This window comes from Nanorana parkeri, unplaced genomic scaffold, assembly GCF_000935625.1.
Source record: "Nanorana parkeri isolate BGI_ZX_2015 unplaced genomic scaffold, ASM93562v1 scaffold77, whole genome shotgun sequence".
Classification (NCBI taxonomy): Eukaryota; Metazoa; Chordata; class Amphibia; order Anura; family Dicroglossidae; genus Nanorana; species Nanorana parkeri.
Window position 1 is genome coordinate 2201058 of NW_017306345.1, and position 12902 is coordinate 2213959.

The 12902-nt window shown below is 35.6% G+C and overlaps 1 protein-coding gene across 1 annotated transcript in view; it reads left to right on the forward strand.

Moving 5' to 3' along the window:
• Positions 1-12339, forward strand: part of LOC108804890 (gastricsin-like) — a 14300-nt gene extending 1961 nt beyond the window's left edge. Inside the window, exons 2-9 of the mRNA XM_018576803.1 lie at positions 1903-2059; positions 4522-4639; positions 5389-5507; positions 8280-8479; positions 8576-8683; positions 8803-8950; positions 11678-11776; positions 12180-12339. Coding sequence (XP_018432305.1) covers positions 1903-2059; positions 4522-4639; positions 5389-5507; positions 8280-8479; positions 8576-8683; positions 8803-8950; positions 11678-11776; positions 12180-12332 — 1102 coding nt within the window. The 3' untranslated portion in view covers positions 12333-12339. The remainder of the gene's footprint in view (positions 1-1902; positions 2060-4521; positions 4640-5388; positions 5508-8279; positions 8480-8575; positions 8684-8802; positions 8951-11677; positions 11777-12179) is intronic.
• The last annotated feature ends 563 nt before the right edge of the window (positions 12340-12902 follow it).

Here is a 12902-nt window from a genome sequence, read left to right on the forward strand (position 1 = left end):
ATATATAATCAGGATATCAAGTATTAATGCTGTGTTACAGCACACACTTTTTACCATGGCTGCTATCACCATTATTGGCCAGAAAAGATTCTGTAATAAGCAGTGTTATAGACTAACCGTTGCCAAAACATTGCTTTTCTATGAGAAGCTACCCTGACACATGACCTGGAAATAATAATATTCCAACATACAGAGTATTATCTGCAATGTCCTGCAGTGTGTATGGTGCAAACTTTGTTACTGGGTCCTTATTTCACTTGGCTTCATAGCTAAGCTCCACTAGATGTCACCCACTTATCCAATGAAAGTGCCCTTACTGATAAGTCTTTGGTCAGTTGAATGAAATTAGCCAGGTCATTGCACAGTGGAATGACATTAGACATTAGTCAGGAAAAGTGAAGCCCCAGTAACAAAGTGAAAGAGCTCAAAACAGTTAGAAGGGGGACACAGAAGACACTTTTCTGGCTTATAAATGTAATAATGTATAGTGCATGCTGTTTAAGTTGATGTTTACTTTAAAAACCTAAAACTGGAGTACAAGTTGACTTTACAGTGCACAATTTTCCACTCCATTCTCTATAGGGATTATTATTATATATTTGAATAAGGTGATCATAAGCCCCATTATTTTTTTTTCTCTCAGACTGTTTTCTTACTTTGCCTGTTCTTCTCTGCCTTCTTGCATTTCCAAGAAAACCTATTTTAACATGCTGCCAACATCTGAATTACATATTCTAGAAGGGAAGTGCAAATACATGGAAGTCAAGCCCATAACTTGAAAAATGTGACCGTCCTGTAAATAATTAAGAGGACATTATAAACATTATTTGTGCCATCAGTATCAAGGTTATTGAGCCAAAAAGGAGTAGGTTGTTTGCTCTACCTGTAAAAACACTTGCTGCAACAATTTGCAGGATGTTTTTTTCTCGAAACTTAGGTTAACAGATTATACATATTGTTATTAACAAACATGCTTACATCTATATCTCTGTTTCTAAGGAGGTTTGTATATGTCCTCCTGCGACCCTAAAGAGAACTATGGGGAAAAACACTCACCCCATAATTCTCTTTTAAACATATAGTATTACATCTTTCTAGACTTAACCAAAACCATGGCCTTTATAAATCTGCATGTGTACATTCCCATACTGAACAAATGAATATATAGAAAATCAACCATCACTTATGTCCTTCACATTCATACATAATCCCTATATGAATAATACCCTATCAACATTATTAGTATTGTTAGGTTTTCTAACAGCCTCCTCCAACAAGGCACAGGGCATCAGTAGGCTAAGGGCTTATCAAAAGTATAAAAAAAAAGTATAAACTGGATTACTGGAAGGTATCTTCAGAAATCATCACAACATTTTGTAAGCTTCCTCATTTAGGCATTACACTTGCATCATAACTGGTGACAACAACAGAAGCATTCTCTCTTAAGGCTGTTCACACACTTTATCTAGGAAGATCAATCATAAACCACCAAGGGTTTCAAACTAATACTAAATATTAGTGCAGTAGTGAACTTACAGTATATATGTAACCCTTATGTATGACCCTTATAAGGATTGTTTATGAACTGAGCACTCACTACACGGCAAACATGTTTCTTGACTATCTTTTTTAGTGACTAGAGATGGAAGAGCCAACCTGCATACATTTGGATCTGCTTCAAATTGCTCTGAATTTATTAATAACAGATTCAAGCTGAAAACAGTGTTAACATATTTACTCTTTTCTTAATGGTTCTACTTTATATTAATCTTCTTCAGTTAATACTAAATTTAAATGAAATCCCGTTAAAGCACTATAAGACTTGAGCATCATAGTAGTAGAAATGTTTTATTTTGAACATCTTCATGTGATTTTCATAAGATGATCATAATGTTGTTACAGAGTCCCTCTGCAGAGATTCAAATCCATAAGGGAGACAATGAAGGAGAAAGGTGTCCTGGAAGAATTTATGAAAACACACAAGAGGGATCCTGCCATGAAATACAGCTACAACCACAAGCTTGATTTTGCTGTGGTCTATGAGCCTATGAACATGGATGTAAGTATAAAAACCCCATACGTTTAGTGACATATTTACTGTTGATTTGACTTGACATTCTCCCAATTTTTGGCCATAATTAATTTTTGCAAATGAATTCTTTTTATCCTATGGTGAAAATAGAATTAAACAACATTCACCTATATTCAACCACATCTGTTGTCCAATGGGAAAAGTGCTTTAATGTACTCTTATTTATCACTCAATCTCAAAATTCACCCAATATAAGCCCATTTTACACCTATATATTCTATAATAAATTCATAAATAGTATGTTAAATTAACATTTTATTTAAACAGAAATATTTAAGAAAAGGCAAAAACACCACATGCACAAACCACTCCCTTCCTCGTACAGTGATCAGCTTCCGCTTGTAGTAACCAGTTTGTAGGTTTGTGAGCATAATCGTTTTAGATCTTGAAAACTACCATACAAAATGCACAAGCATGTGCACATCAATATGTAGTATTTTGACTCTCCTGAAGTGAGTGCGGCACACACAAAGACCAAGACCATTAAAGATAGTTGTTTTTTGTTGCCGAGCTTAGAGAAAATGTTCCAACGAAACATGGTAGATTTTCTGGGGTTGATTTATTAAAAAGTATTCTTTTTAGCAACTCAGAAAATCTTAATCCATTTCCAACATGCAATCATGTGCAAAAATAATTTCTATTTAAAAAAAATTCTCTACATTCAAAAAAGCTAAACATCACACACGGATTTAATGAAAAAAGTAATGTATTAAGTGCAACTTTATGTGAGAGAAAAATCACCACACCAAGCTTTAGTGTTATGGTGAAAAAGTGCATAGAAGGAGTTGAAGATGTACAAACAATACTTAAAGTGTATGTCACAGAAAAAAATAAAATAAAAAATATGCAGTACATCTCTGCAATACATGCAATGTTTCCCATGTTTTATCCCTTAAACCCTTTCACTGCCAGAGCCATTTTTTTTTTATTTGTTTGCGCACATGTAAAATGCACATTTTAGACTGAAGATTACTTAATCCACCCAAACAATATATATTTTCTGAAAGCAGAGACCCTGTAGAATTTTTATGCCACACAATATTTCTGCTACTGTTTGCTATTGTTTATCAATAAATAATACACTTGAATTCATTTAGTGCACACAAACACAAACATAATATCCCAGTTTGGTAGACTATAAAAGATGAGGTTGCATTAAGTAAATCTAAACTAAATATGTCAAGTTTCAAAATTAAGCATGCCTGTGCAATGGCAAAAAAACTACAGTACTCAAAATATTCATAAAAGCATTTACAGCTTACAAATTAGAGCCACTAGAGTTAATAGTGAATGATGGCCCTAGAATTATTGCTGTGACTCTGGCGAGTGCAGGCTATACCTATATTTTGCATACATTTGTGTGTAAACGTGGGGGCAGGCAGATTTGAAAACCTTTTGTTGGAGTGTTTTTCATTTATTTTATTAAACTTTAATTTAAACATGTTTTTATTTTATTTTATTTCAATCACAATGGGGATAACATACATCCTAAGTGACAGAATAGATCAGGTGGCAGGTTTTCCTTAAGGAGACATCAGAGGCATATTGGACCACTATTGCCACCTCTTCCCTTCTATTGCCACCTCTTCAGAGCTGAGCATTTCTAGGTTCAAACTACCCAGGGGAGATCAGCAAATGGATGCCAGCTCTGCTTTCATCGAAAAAGACCTTGCAAATACAGAAAAATACCTGTTGATCTGCCAGAAATGAACACAGCTCCTAAGTCCTGTTGTGGGCTGACAACACAATCATATTTGTGCCAGCCCTGTCTTTTCTATAGTCTACTCTTCTCAAGACTCCTTGAGATGACACAGGAAGCGTGCACAGGACAGCTCGGAATTTCTGACAGGTATTAAGGTATTATCTTACACTTATCAATATAACAAAACACTTTCAACAATATATTTAACAGACCAAATGGTAGCAAATAATAGAAGTCAATTGTTAGGGTTAACATGCAGTTAATTTGTAATTGTAATGTAATTGTGCATTTATTTCTGTATAAATTTAGTTGAGGTTGTACAAACAGCATTTAGGTTGGCGCATGTAATGTAAATTTATGTTGTATGTCTCTTGTTTATGTTCAATGTTTCTGTGCTGTTCGGAATTGCTTCCCTCATCTACCTTATAGTTACAAAGGCCTTTTTATAAGCTATCCTTCTTAATAAAATGCAAAAAAATATTTCCTTATTGGACAGCCATACGTATTATTGATTAAAATGTGTTCCAGTGATCTCATAATCTGGTGGGATTATATTCACTAACTATAAAATCTTCTGGAATAACAAACTTCCTTTCTACTTTTTTCAGTGAAGAACATCAGATAAGAGTCCATCCAAGCAGTTAATATGAATTTTGTTAAAGGGATCATAAAGAACATACATTTAGAATTTTTTTTATAGCTGATGTCACTTTTTTTTGCATTTCAGGCCTGCTATTATGGACAGATTAGTGTTGGAACACCTCCACAGAACTTCATGGTACTTTTTGACACTGGGTCATCCAATCTTTGGGTTGCTTCAACCTATTGCCAGAGTCAAGCCTGTCGTAAGTATGACCATTGGTACAAACTGGTATATTAAGCTAGCCATACAGGATTAAATTGGATGAAATTTCAGCCATGGGTGGGCCTATCGGCACCACCCTGCTCAAGAAAAGTCAGTTTACAATATTGACACACCCGGGGGGGAAGTTTCTTGTAGAAGTGGTGACAGTTACTCAGTTTCAAATCCAGTGACCAGTTTGGGCAATGACCAGTGTTGTAATGCTTGCTATAACAGGTCACCACTGTGCATCCCTTATGTTATCTTTCCACTGTACTGATGTTTTTTTTATTTTTCACTGTAAAAATCCAGGTGTGAATCGTTTATCTGCACTATTACACTGAGCAAACATTAAAAACATTATTTACTCATCTATTCAACATAAAACAAATTATTACTTACAATAAGGTGATCACACCAAAAATGGTGACATGTTAAGAAAACTTATTTCCATGTTTATCTTATAGAAACTTGTCAGTAGGGCCTGTGAGACTGCAAAAAAAATTGACCCTTTACCCTGCCAGGAAAATTCTTATTAACATTTAATTGATAATAGGACATTTAAATATACTGTATATACACCATACATTTACAGAAAGCACCATCATTTTGTTGAATGCATTTGATGAACATAGTTAATCACAAAAAAGAGTGGCTTTGAGAGATGTATGAATCAAAGTACATTTTTAAAGCATTGTAGAAGCATCTAACGTGTTACTGTTGCTCATGTAATTTGTCTGCTTGACCCCTTAGAGAACCACCCACTGTTCAACCCAAGCCAGTCCTCTACATACACTTCCAATAACCAGCAGTTTTCTATGCAATATGGCAGTGGGAGTCTCACTGGTGTCTTTGGCTATGACACTGTGACAGTAAGTGGAACTTTAAAGCAGGATAAACAATTCTTACCTAAGCTCTTATCCATATCTAACTCCTATTTATATTGGCTAAAACTAAGTAGTGGATGAATGATAATTAGTTCAAAATGGTTTGTTATGTACCACAATATTTTTAGAAAATATTATTAGTCCTGATTCATATTACTCAGCTATTCAGATAAGGTAACAACACAGACATCAGAGGAGGGACATACAGTATCTCCTCCTTTTTCTTTTCTGAGTTTTAGTCGGGTTGCCAAAAAACTCAGTACGCTGTTGCTATTATGGTGTAATAGAAGCACACTTCATTTATTTTTAATTTGTGCATAATTATATACAAGTAATTAAAGTAATGAAAATAATGATCTCAAAAGGTCAGTTTATAAAAAAAACATTAAATTGACCAAAAACCATTATAGTTTCCTTTTAAAGGCATTTCCACTATCAACAAGAGAGTGGGTTTCCTTGCTTTAGTTTAGATTTTAAAAAGGCAGTCTAGAGGATGCTGCAGTGCTGTTACATGTTCAGCCTTGTTCACCCTGACAGCTTGCTTTGGATTACTAAGCCAAATATATTTCATGCTGAAAAATGTCAAGCAGCTTTAAGTGCTACAATGGCTTTTTTTTTAAACACCGTATCAGAAGTCTGAGCAGAGAAGCAATCCATGAAGAGTCCATTCTTTTTTTTTGAAAGCAGAAAACTCCTTTAAAATGAAAAAAGAGAATACGTGTTTACCATTAAAAGAACTTCAGTGTGCTGGAATCCTGAGAGGTGCTGGGAATTTTTAGACTGTAGTACCCTGGCAGCCAAGCTATACAAGATTTTTAATTTTTTACTTACCTGTAAGCTTCTGTTGCACTGGGTCAAATTACTGTAATGCACAGGAAAGATAACAACTGGCCTCTGCCTACAATTAAAGGAAACATGTTATATGTAACAGAAATATGTAGGCTACCATTGTTAATATATTTCTAAAAATTCTAGCTGCCTAGCTAAATCTTATTTCTTTTTGAAACACAGACACAGAACAAGTGTGCAGCAAAAAATGCAGAAATATCATGCAGCGCAGTGACCTGAAAGTACTGAAGTCTTTGCAGGTCACATTAGCATTTTTAAAAGGAGGGGTGTGTAGTGGCAGCGACAGTTCTTTCATTACAGATTATTTTTAGGGTTTAATAAAATTATACATATAAATAACACAAATTATAGGTCACAATATAACAATAAAAAGATGAGAGCTAAAAAAAAGGTTAGTTTATCTGAAACTAAAATTCAATGTTGGGTGGAATGCATTTTCTTGAACCTTGGGAACCTATTTTCTTTGGTAAGTTTCCAATGTCAGGGTACAATGTAGTCATTCTCATACTTTGGGCAAGGATCAATGAATCATAATTGTGGAAGCTGTATGGGCATATACATAGACTTCGTTTTTTGGTGGTCCATGTGTTGAAACGCTGCTGCTTTGCTGTTCCTTGGCCGCAGCAAGTAATTTACACTTTAGATATCTTAAAGTGACACTAAACTCAGAAGTTAAATCCTAAAAATGCATTCAAGTACCCTAAGTATTAACAAAAATGGAGCTTATCTCTGTATCACTCGGCTGTAGATCCTCAAATCATCTCTGAATTGGTGCTGACGATGTCCTTCCTTCTGGAGAGTGGCTACTTTTGTTCCCCATGGCCCCTGTGTGTGTTGTAAAGTAGCTACGGCTCCAAGCTCGCTCCCGTAATGGACTACAATCTCACGCTTAGTTTACTGATTTCTATTAAAGATATAATTTATCACAGAAGCAAGCTTGTAGCTCACTTCAAATCACTTTAAATGCCTGTAATCCAATCCTCTGCTGCACACAATGGTTTTTCCTGCTGGCTTGTACATCCTGTAGTGATGCCAGCAGAAGGAAACACTATGTGCAGTAGGGTAGTAGGTAATATACACACCTGGAAATGTAGAATGCATGCCGGGGCTGAGGAGCAGCAAAGCATTTTAACACATGGGCTGCCACAAAGGAGGGTATATTGCCCCTTCTCTTACAGGCATGGCATTTTGTATAGGAGACGCTGTGACGATGTTGACTACTGTAACAGTTATTCTGCCCAACTGTATATACATATACTGGCCATACATACACTGCAATTATGCGGCAATTTCAATCCCTTTCAACCATCTATTGTAACCATCAAAGATCAGAACTGTTGGTTGATGGCTGACTTTTTGAATGCTTTTACAATAGAAACTAGGTTGAAATTTGCGTGCCACTTTCTGTTGGTTTTAGCCACTTTTAAACAGCTTTTTTAGCCTATTTGTAGGTGCTTTTTTTAGCTTAATATTGTTTTAGTGTATGCCTGCCAAAACATTTTCCTCCTTTTGGATAGATTTGACACCTCTTAGTTTTTGCTTGCTATTCAGGGCTACTTTAGAGAGATTTAGCCTAATTCTTTATCCCAATGAAAATGGTTTACCAGACAGGAAATGAAGGAAACCCCCCCAACAACAACACAGACAGAAAGAAAAATGCCTTTTTTAGCAGAGGAGGGAAGGCTGGAACCCCTGTCAGATTTGTATTGACAACTGTGTCCCTGTTGCAGATTTTTCCTCACTTTCTGTCAGTATTGTCCACAAAAAAGAAAGTGAAGGTAGATCTCTAAAATCAAGCCCTGAATATACAATGTTTCTGCTTTATTCTTTCTGCTTTATTCTGCATTTTTAGCTTATTGTAGACCTCAGTACTAATGCCGTAGCAGTGACATTATCTCTGTTTCAAAGGTGCAAAGCCTCACCATCACAAACCAAGAACTTGGCCTGAGTGTCAATGAACCGGGCACCAACTTTGTGTATTCTGCCTTTGAAGGTATTTTTGGAATGGCTTATCCTTCCCTTTCAGCAGGGGGTGCCACTACTGCAATGCAGGGCATGTTGCAACAAAATCTCCTCACATACCCTATTTTCAGTGTCTACATGGGCAGGTATGTCTTTGTGGTATTGTAAAGCTGTCTTGTATTTGTTACTAATGGAGCTGTTTTATCTAAGCAGTTGTTTTTTGACTTATCATTTGTGTTCAGTCAATCAGGTGCAGTCATTTTTGGTGGTGTTGACAACCAGCTGTATTCCGGACAGATAAACTGGGCACCAGTCACTCAGGAGCTGTACTGGCAGATTGCTATTGATGAGTGAGTAGTTTCTAGCCTAACAATTAGTTGATCTAAAATGAACATGATAATTTCTATTCTGGTTTGTAATGTAGTCTGCTGTGTCATGAAGAACAATAGTCTGTATTGATATATTTTAGGTTTTCCATCAATGGACAGGCAACAGGTTGGTGTAGCCAGGGATGTCAAGCCATGGTGGATACAGGAACCTCCCTCCTCACTATTCCCCAACAATTTCTAGGAACTTTCCTGCAATATGTTGGAGCCCAGCAAAGCCAATATGGAGAGGTAAGAGAGAGAAGAGAAAAAGCTGTTTCTTGGATGGAAACAATTTCAATGATGGTTTTTCAATAATTGCATCTATTTTCCACTGGGCATAATTCTGGTTTAGAAAATATCTTGTGAGATTTGAAAAACCCAGTTGGCATTTAAATGCAGGCCAGTCATGAAACAAATATAGCCTTGCCTATTAGCTCATTTGCAAATATTTCTAAGCAACCCACCCTGACTTAACACTTACAGATAGTCAGTGAGTTAACATTTAGTGTGACTTAACACTCATTTATAGTCAGTGAGGTCCTGACTGCTTCATGTGCCCTCCAAAACCACCAGCCCTGTGCACATGATATCCAGTATCCTAAAACATTGTGCATGTCTTAGTGTTCTACAGATAGTTCAGTGCAGGCTATGTGATGCTTCAAATACCATGTACTGTAGGTAGGGCATTTATTTAAAGGCCTGGCATGTACAAATTGCAATCATTAAAACCCTTCTTCTTTTGGAAATACTAATTTGTAGTTATATACCGTATATACTCGAGTATAAGCCGTCCCGAATATAAGCCGAGGTACCTAATTTTAGCAAAAAAAACTGGGAAAAAGTATTGACCCGAATATAAGCCGAGGGTGGGAAATGAGGCAGCTACTGGTAGATAGATACCAATAAAATTACATTAATATTTATTTAAAAGAAAAATAACCTAGCTCTGTAAGTGGAAAAGGGGGTACAGGGCTACATATCATGTACTACGGATCATTTAACCCATTCATATTAGCAGAGGATAATTGTAAATCTATTGTTCAGTGCACTCTATATGTAGTATATAGTACATGTACATATAGAGTGCCTGCAACAATACATTTACAATGATCCTCTGCTAACATGAATGGGTTAAATGATCCATAGTACAGGGCTACATACAGATCATTTAATACATTCATGTTAGTATAATTGTAAATGTATTGTCTGCACTGTATTAGCAGTATATACTCTATATAGAGTATATACTGCTAATACAGTGCAGACAATACATTTACAATTATACTAACATGAATGTATTAAATGATCTGTATGTAGCCCTGTACTATGGATCATTTAACCCATTCATGTTAGCAGAGGATCATTGTAAATGTATTGTTGCAGGCACTCTATATGTACATGTACTATATACTACATATAGAGTGCACTGAACAATAGATTTACAATTATCCTCTGCTAATATGAATGGGTTAAATGATCCGTAGTACATGATATGTAGCCCTGTACCCCCTTTTCCACTTACAGAGCTAGGTTATTTTTCTTTTAAATAAATATTAATGTAATTTTATTGGTATCTATCTACCAGTAGCTGCCTCATTTCCCACCCTCGGCTTATATTCGGGTCAATACTTTTTCCCAGTTTTTTTTGCTAAAATTAGGTACCTCGGCTTATATTCGGGACGGCTTATACTCGAGTATATACAGTATTCTAAAGAAAACTTAATAAATATACTTCTTTCACGCAGCCCTAAAGCTGACAAAACTAGTCTTTTTAGTTTTCAATAGAGTGGGTAAGAGTCAAAACTTCTGTCAGGTTTTTATTTTAGTCTGTGTCCTTATTGGGTATATCTCTGCTCAATTACTGTCCTGGTGACACCTGAAATGAGAAGGTGCAGATGTCACTGGGAAAATAGGATACCAAGAGCAGAAAAGCGATCACATCACTTGTGTCAATGGGACAGAAAGTAAGTGCAAATCTCCCCAATAGGAACACAAACAGCATTAAAAATCTGATAATGGTTCTAACTCTTCCTAACTCTGTCCAAAACAAACCAAAAAAGTTTTGGCTGGAACTGGGCTTTATTAAAACTAAAAACCCACAGCATACCTATCTTTTTTGTTTTGTTTTTTTGTTCTGACTATGTTTAATGGATGAAATCTGATATCAGTTTCACATCACAGCTATATGTAGTTATTAAACAAATCGGGGTGAGCATAACTAAGTTTTAATGTCACCCAAATTTTGGTAGAAAAAAAGATTTCAGCTATATTTTCACTATATAAATAAAATGGGAATGTTAAATTACAGTGTTCTTGGGGGCTCAATGTAAAAAATAAATAATATAATACAACAGTAAACGAATAATATAAAACAAGTAATAAAACTCAATACAAATTTTACCTGTTAAATAAAAAACTCGAATACAAACATTAAATAAAATAAAAGGACCTACCCTAAATACACCCAAGAAATAAAACAACAACCAATCTGGAAAAAAAAAATCACTTTCTTTAAGCAAACTGCATGTGCAGCCAAATTAGCAAAACTGATAGTTTTCACCTTGGTGCTGAAGTGGAAACACCATAGAGAGCAAGGACAAAGTTAGATTTTCACACTCTCTGTGATATGCTCCTCTGCTTGACCAATAATACAATATGTGCAGCTCATAGTGAACCATTGGGTCATGCAGAGTTTATCCAAGGTATTGCGATGATGAGCAATTTTGATGCTTGAAAATGCCTATTATTGCTCTAATGGTAACTATACACAGCCAGATTATCACAAGAAGTGGTCACACCTAGTGCATTACTTATCAGGAAGCCTATGAGTGCATAGGCTACTTTAATCAGGGATACACATAACCCATTTATTATAGACTAGCAATTTGTGCTTCTTATTGAAAACTTTTTACCCTGTATGCAACTTGATTCTTTACCGGTTAATTCAAACTTATAGCTTCTTGTTTTTCTTTGCAGTATGTAGTGAACTGTAACAATGTACAGAGCCTTCCTACCATCAGCTTTACCATCAATGGAGTTCAGTTCCCATTGTCACCATCTGCTTATATCCTGCAGGTACTACTTGTTGACCAGCATATTACAATTTAGTAATAAAAGTGCATCAAATTTAAACAAGCAATCAACCAATTTGCAACAAATGCAGCATATCACATCCTGATCTCATCCAGGACATGGTGCTTCTGCCAACAGATAATTTGGTATTAACAGACTAATATGTCAGTGGGAAAGTCCCTGGCATGCTTCTGTGATGAGGCCTCAGTCTCAATATATATATCTAGATATCTAGATATCTAGATATATATACTATTTCTTTCTATTTCTCTTAGTGCTTACCTATTTCCCTATTGAAAATATGTATGTATTCTATGGTTCTTAATGTTATAATATTAACATTTCCTGTCTGGATTTAATTTATGTGTCCATCCTGTTCACTTATCTGTTTTGTATTTATTTGCAGAATAATGGATACTGTACAGTGGGAGTAGAAGTGACTTACCTGCCATCTCAAAATGGTCAACCTTTCTGGATTTTGGGTGATGTCTTCCTTCGGCAATACTATTCAGTCTATGATATGGGCAACAATAGGATGGGTTTTGCACAGTCAGCATAGATCTTCACCAGAAAAGCAAAGTATAAATGAAAGCCAAATGTTTAACTCACTTTTCAGTGACGTTCATGGTAGAAAATACCAATACACAGTCACTCCCATCCTGGCAAAGAGAACAAAAACATCCAGTGACGTTAGATACTAACCAAGGAGATTTATCAAAAGTTAGTTTTTTGAAAAAAAATACTGTTTGGAAGGCATTTAAATCAGTCACTGAATATTATACACACACCCTACGTTACACATGTCATACCATAACATTATTGTGTATCAAAAATTTAAGAAATTCAAACTGTGTATGTGTCAAAATGGATCATTTAAATAAACTTGCATAAAAATATTGTGTTTGTGTATGTTCTTTGCAGTACACTGTGGCATTTTAAAAATATGTTTCCATTAAAATTGTTTTGGACTCTTGGCTAAACGTTGCCTCACAAATTGGCAAACTAGAACAATGACATGGAGTTTTAAGAATTTTTTTATGAGGCCATGCTGGCTAAGGCTGCAGCACATTCTGCAGCCTTTCTTTTATTAGGAAAGAATGAAGATGATGAAAATAGGCAGTTAAAGTGG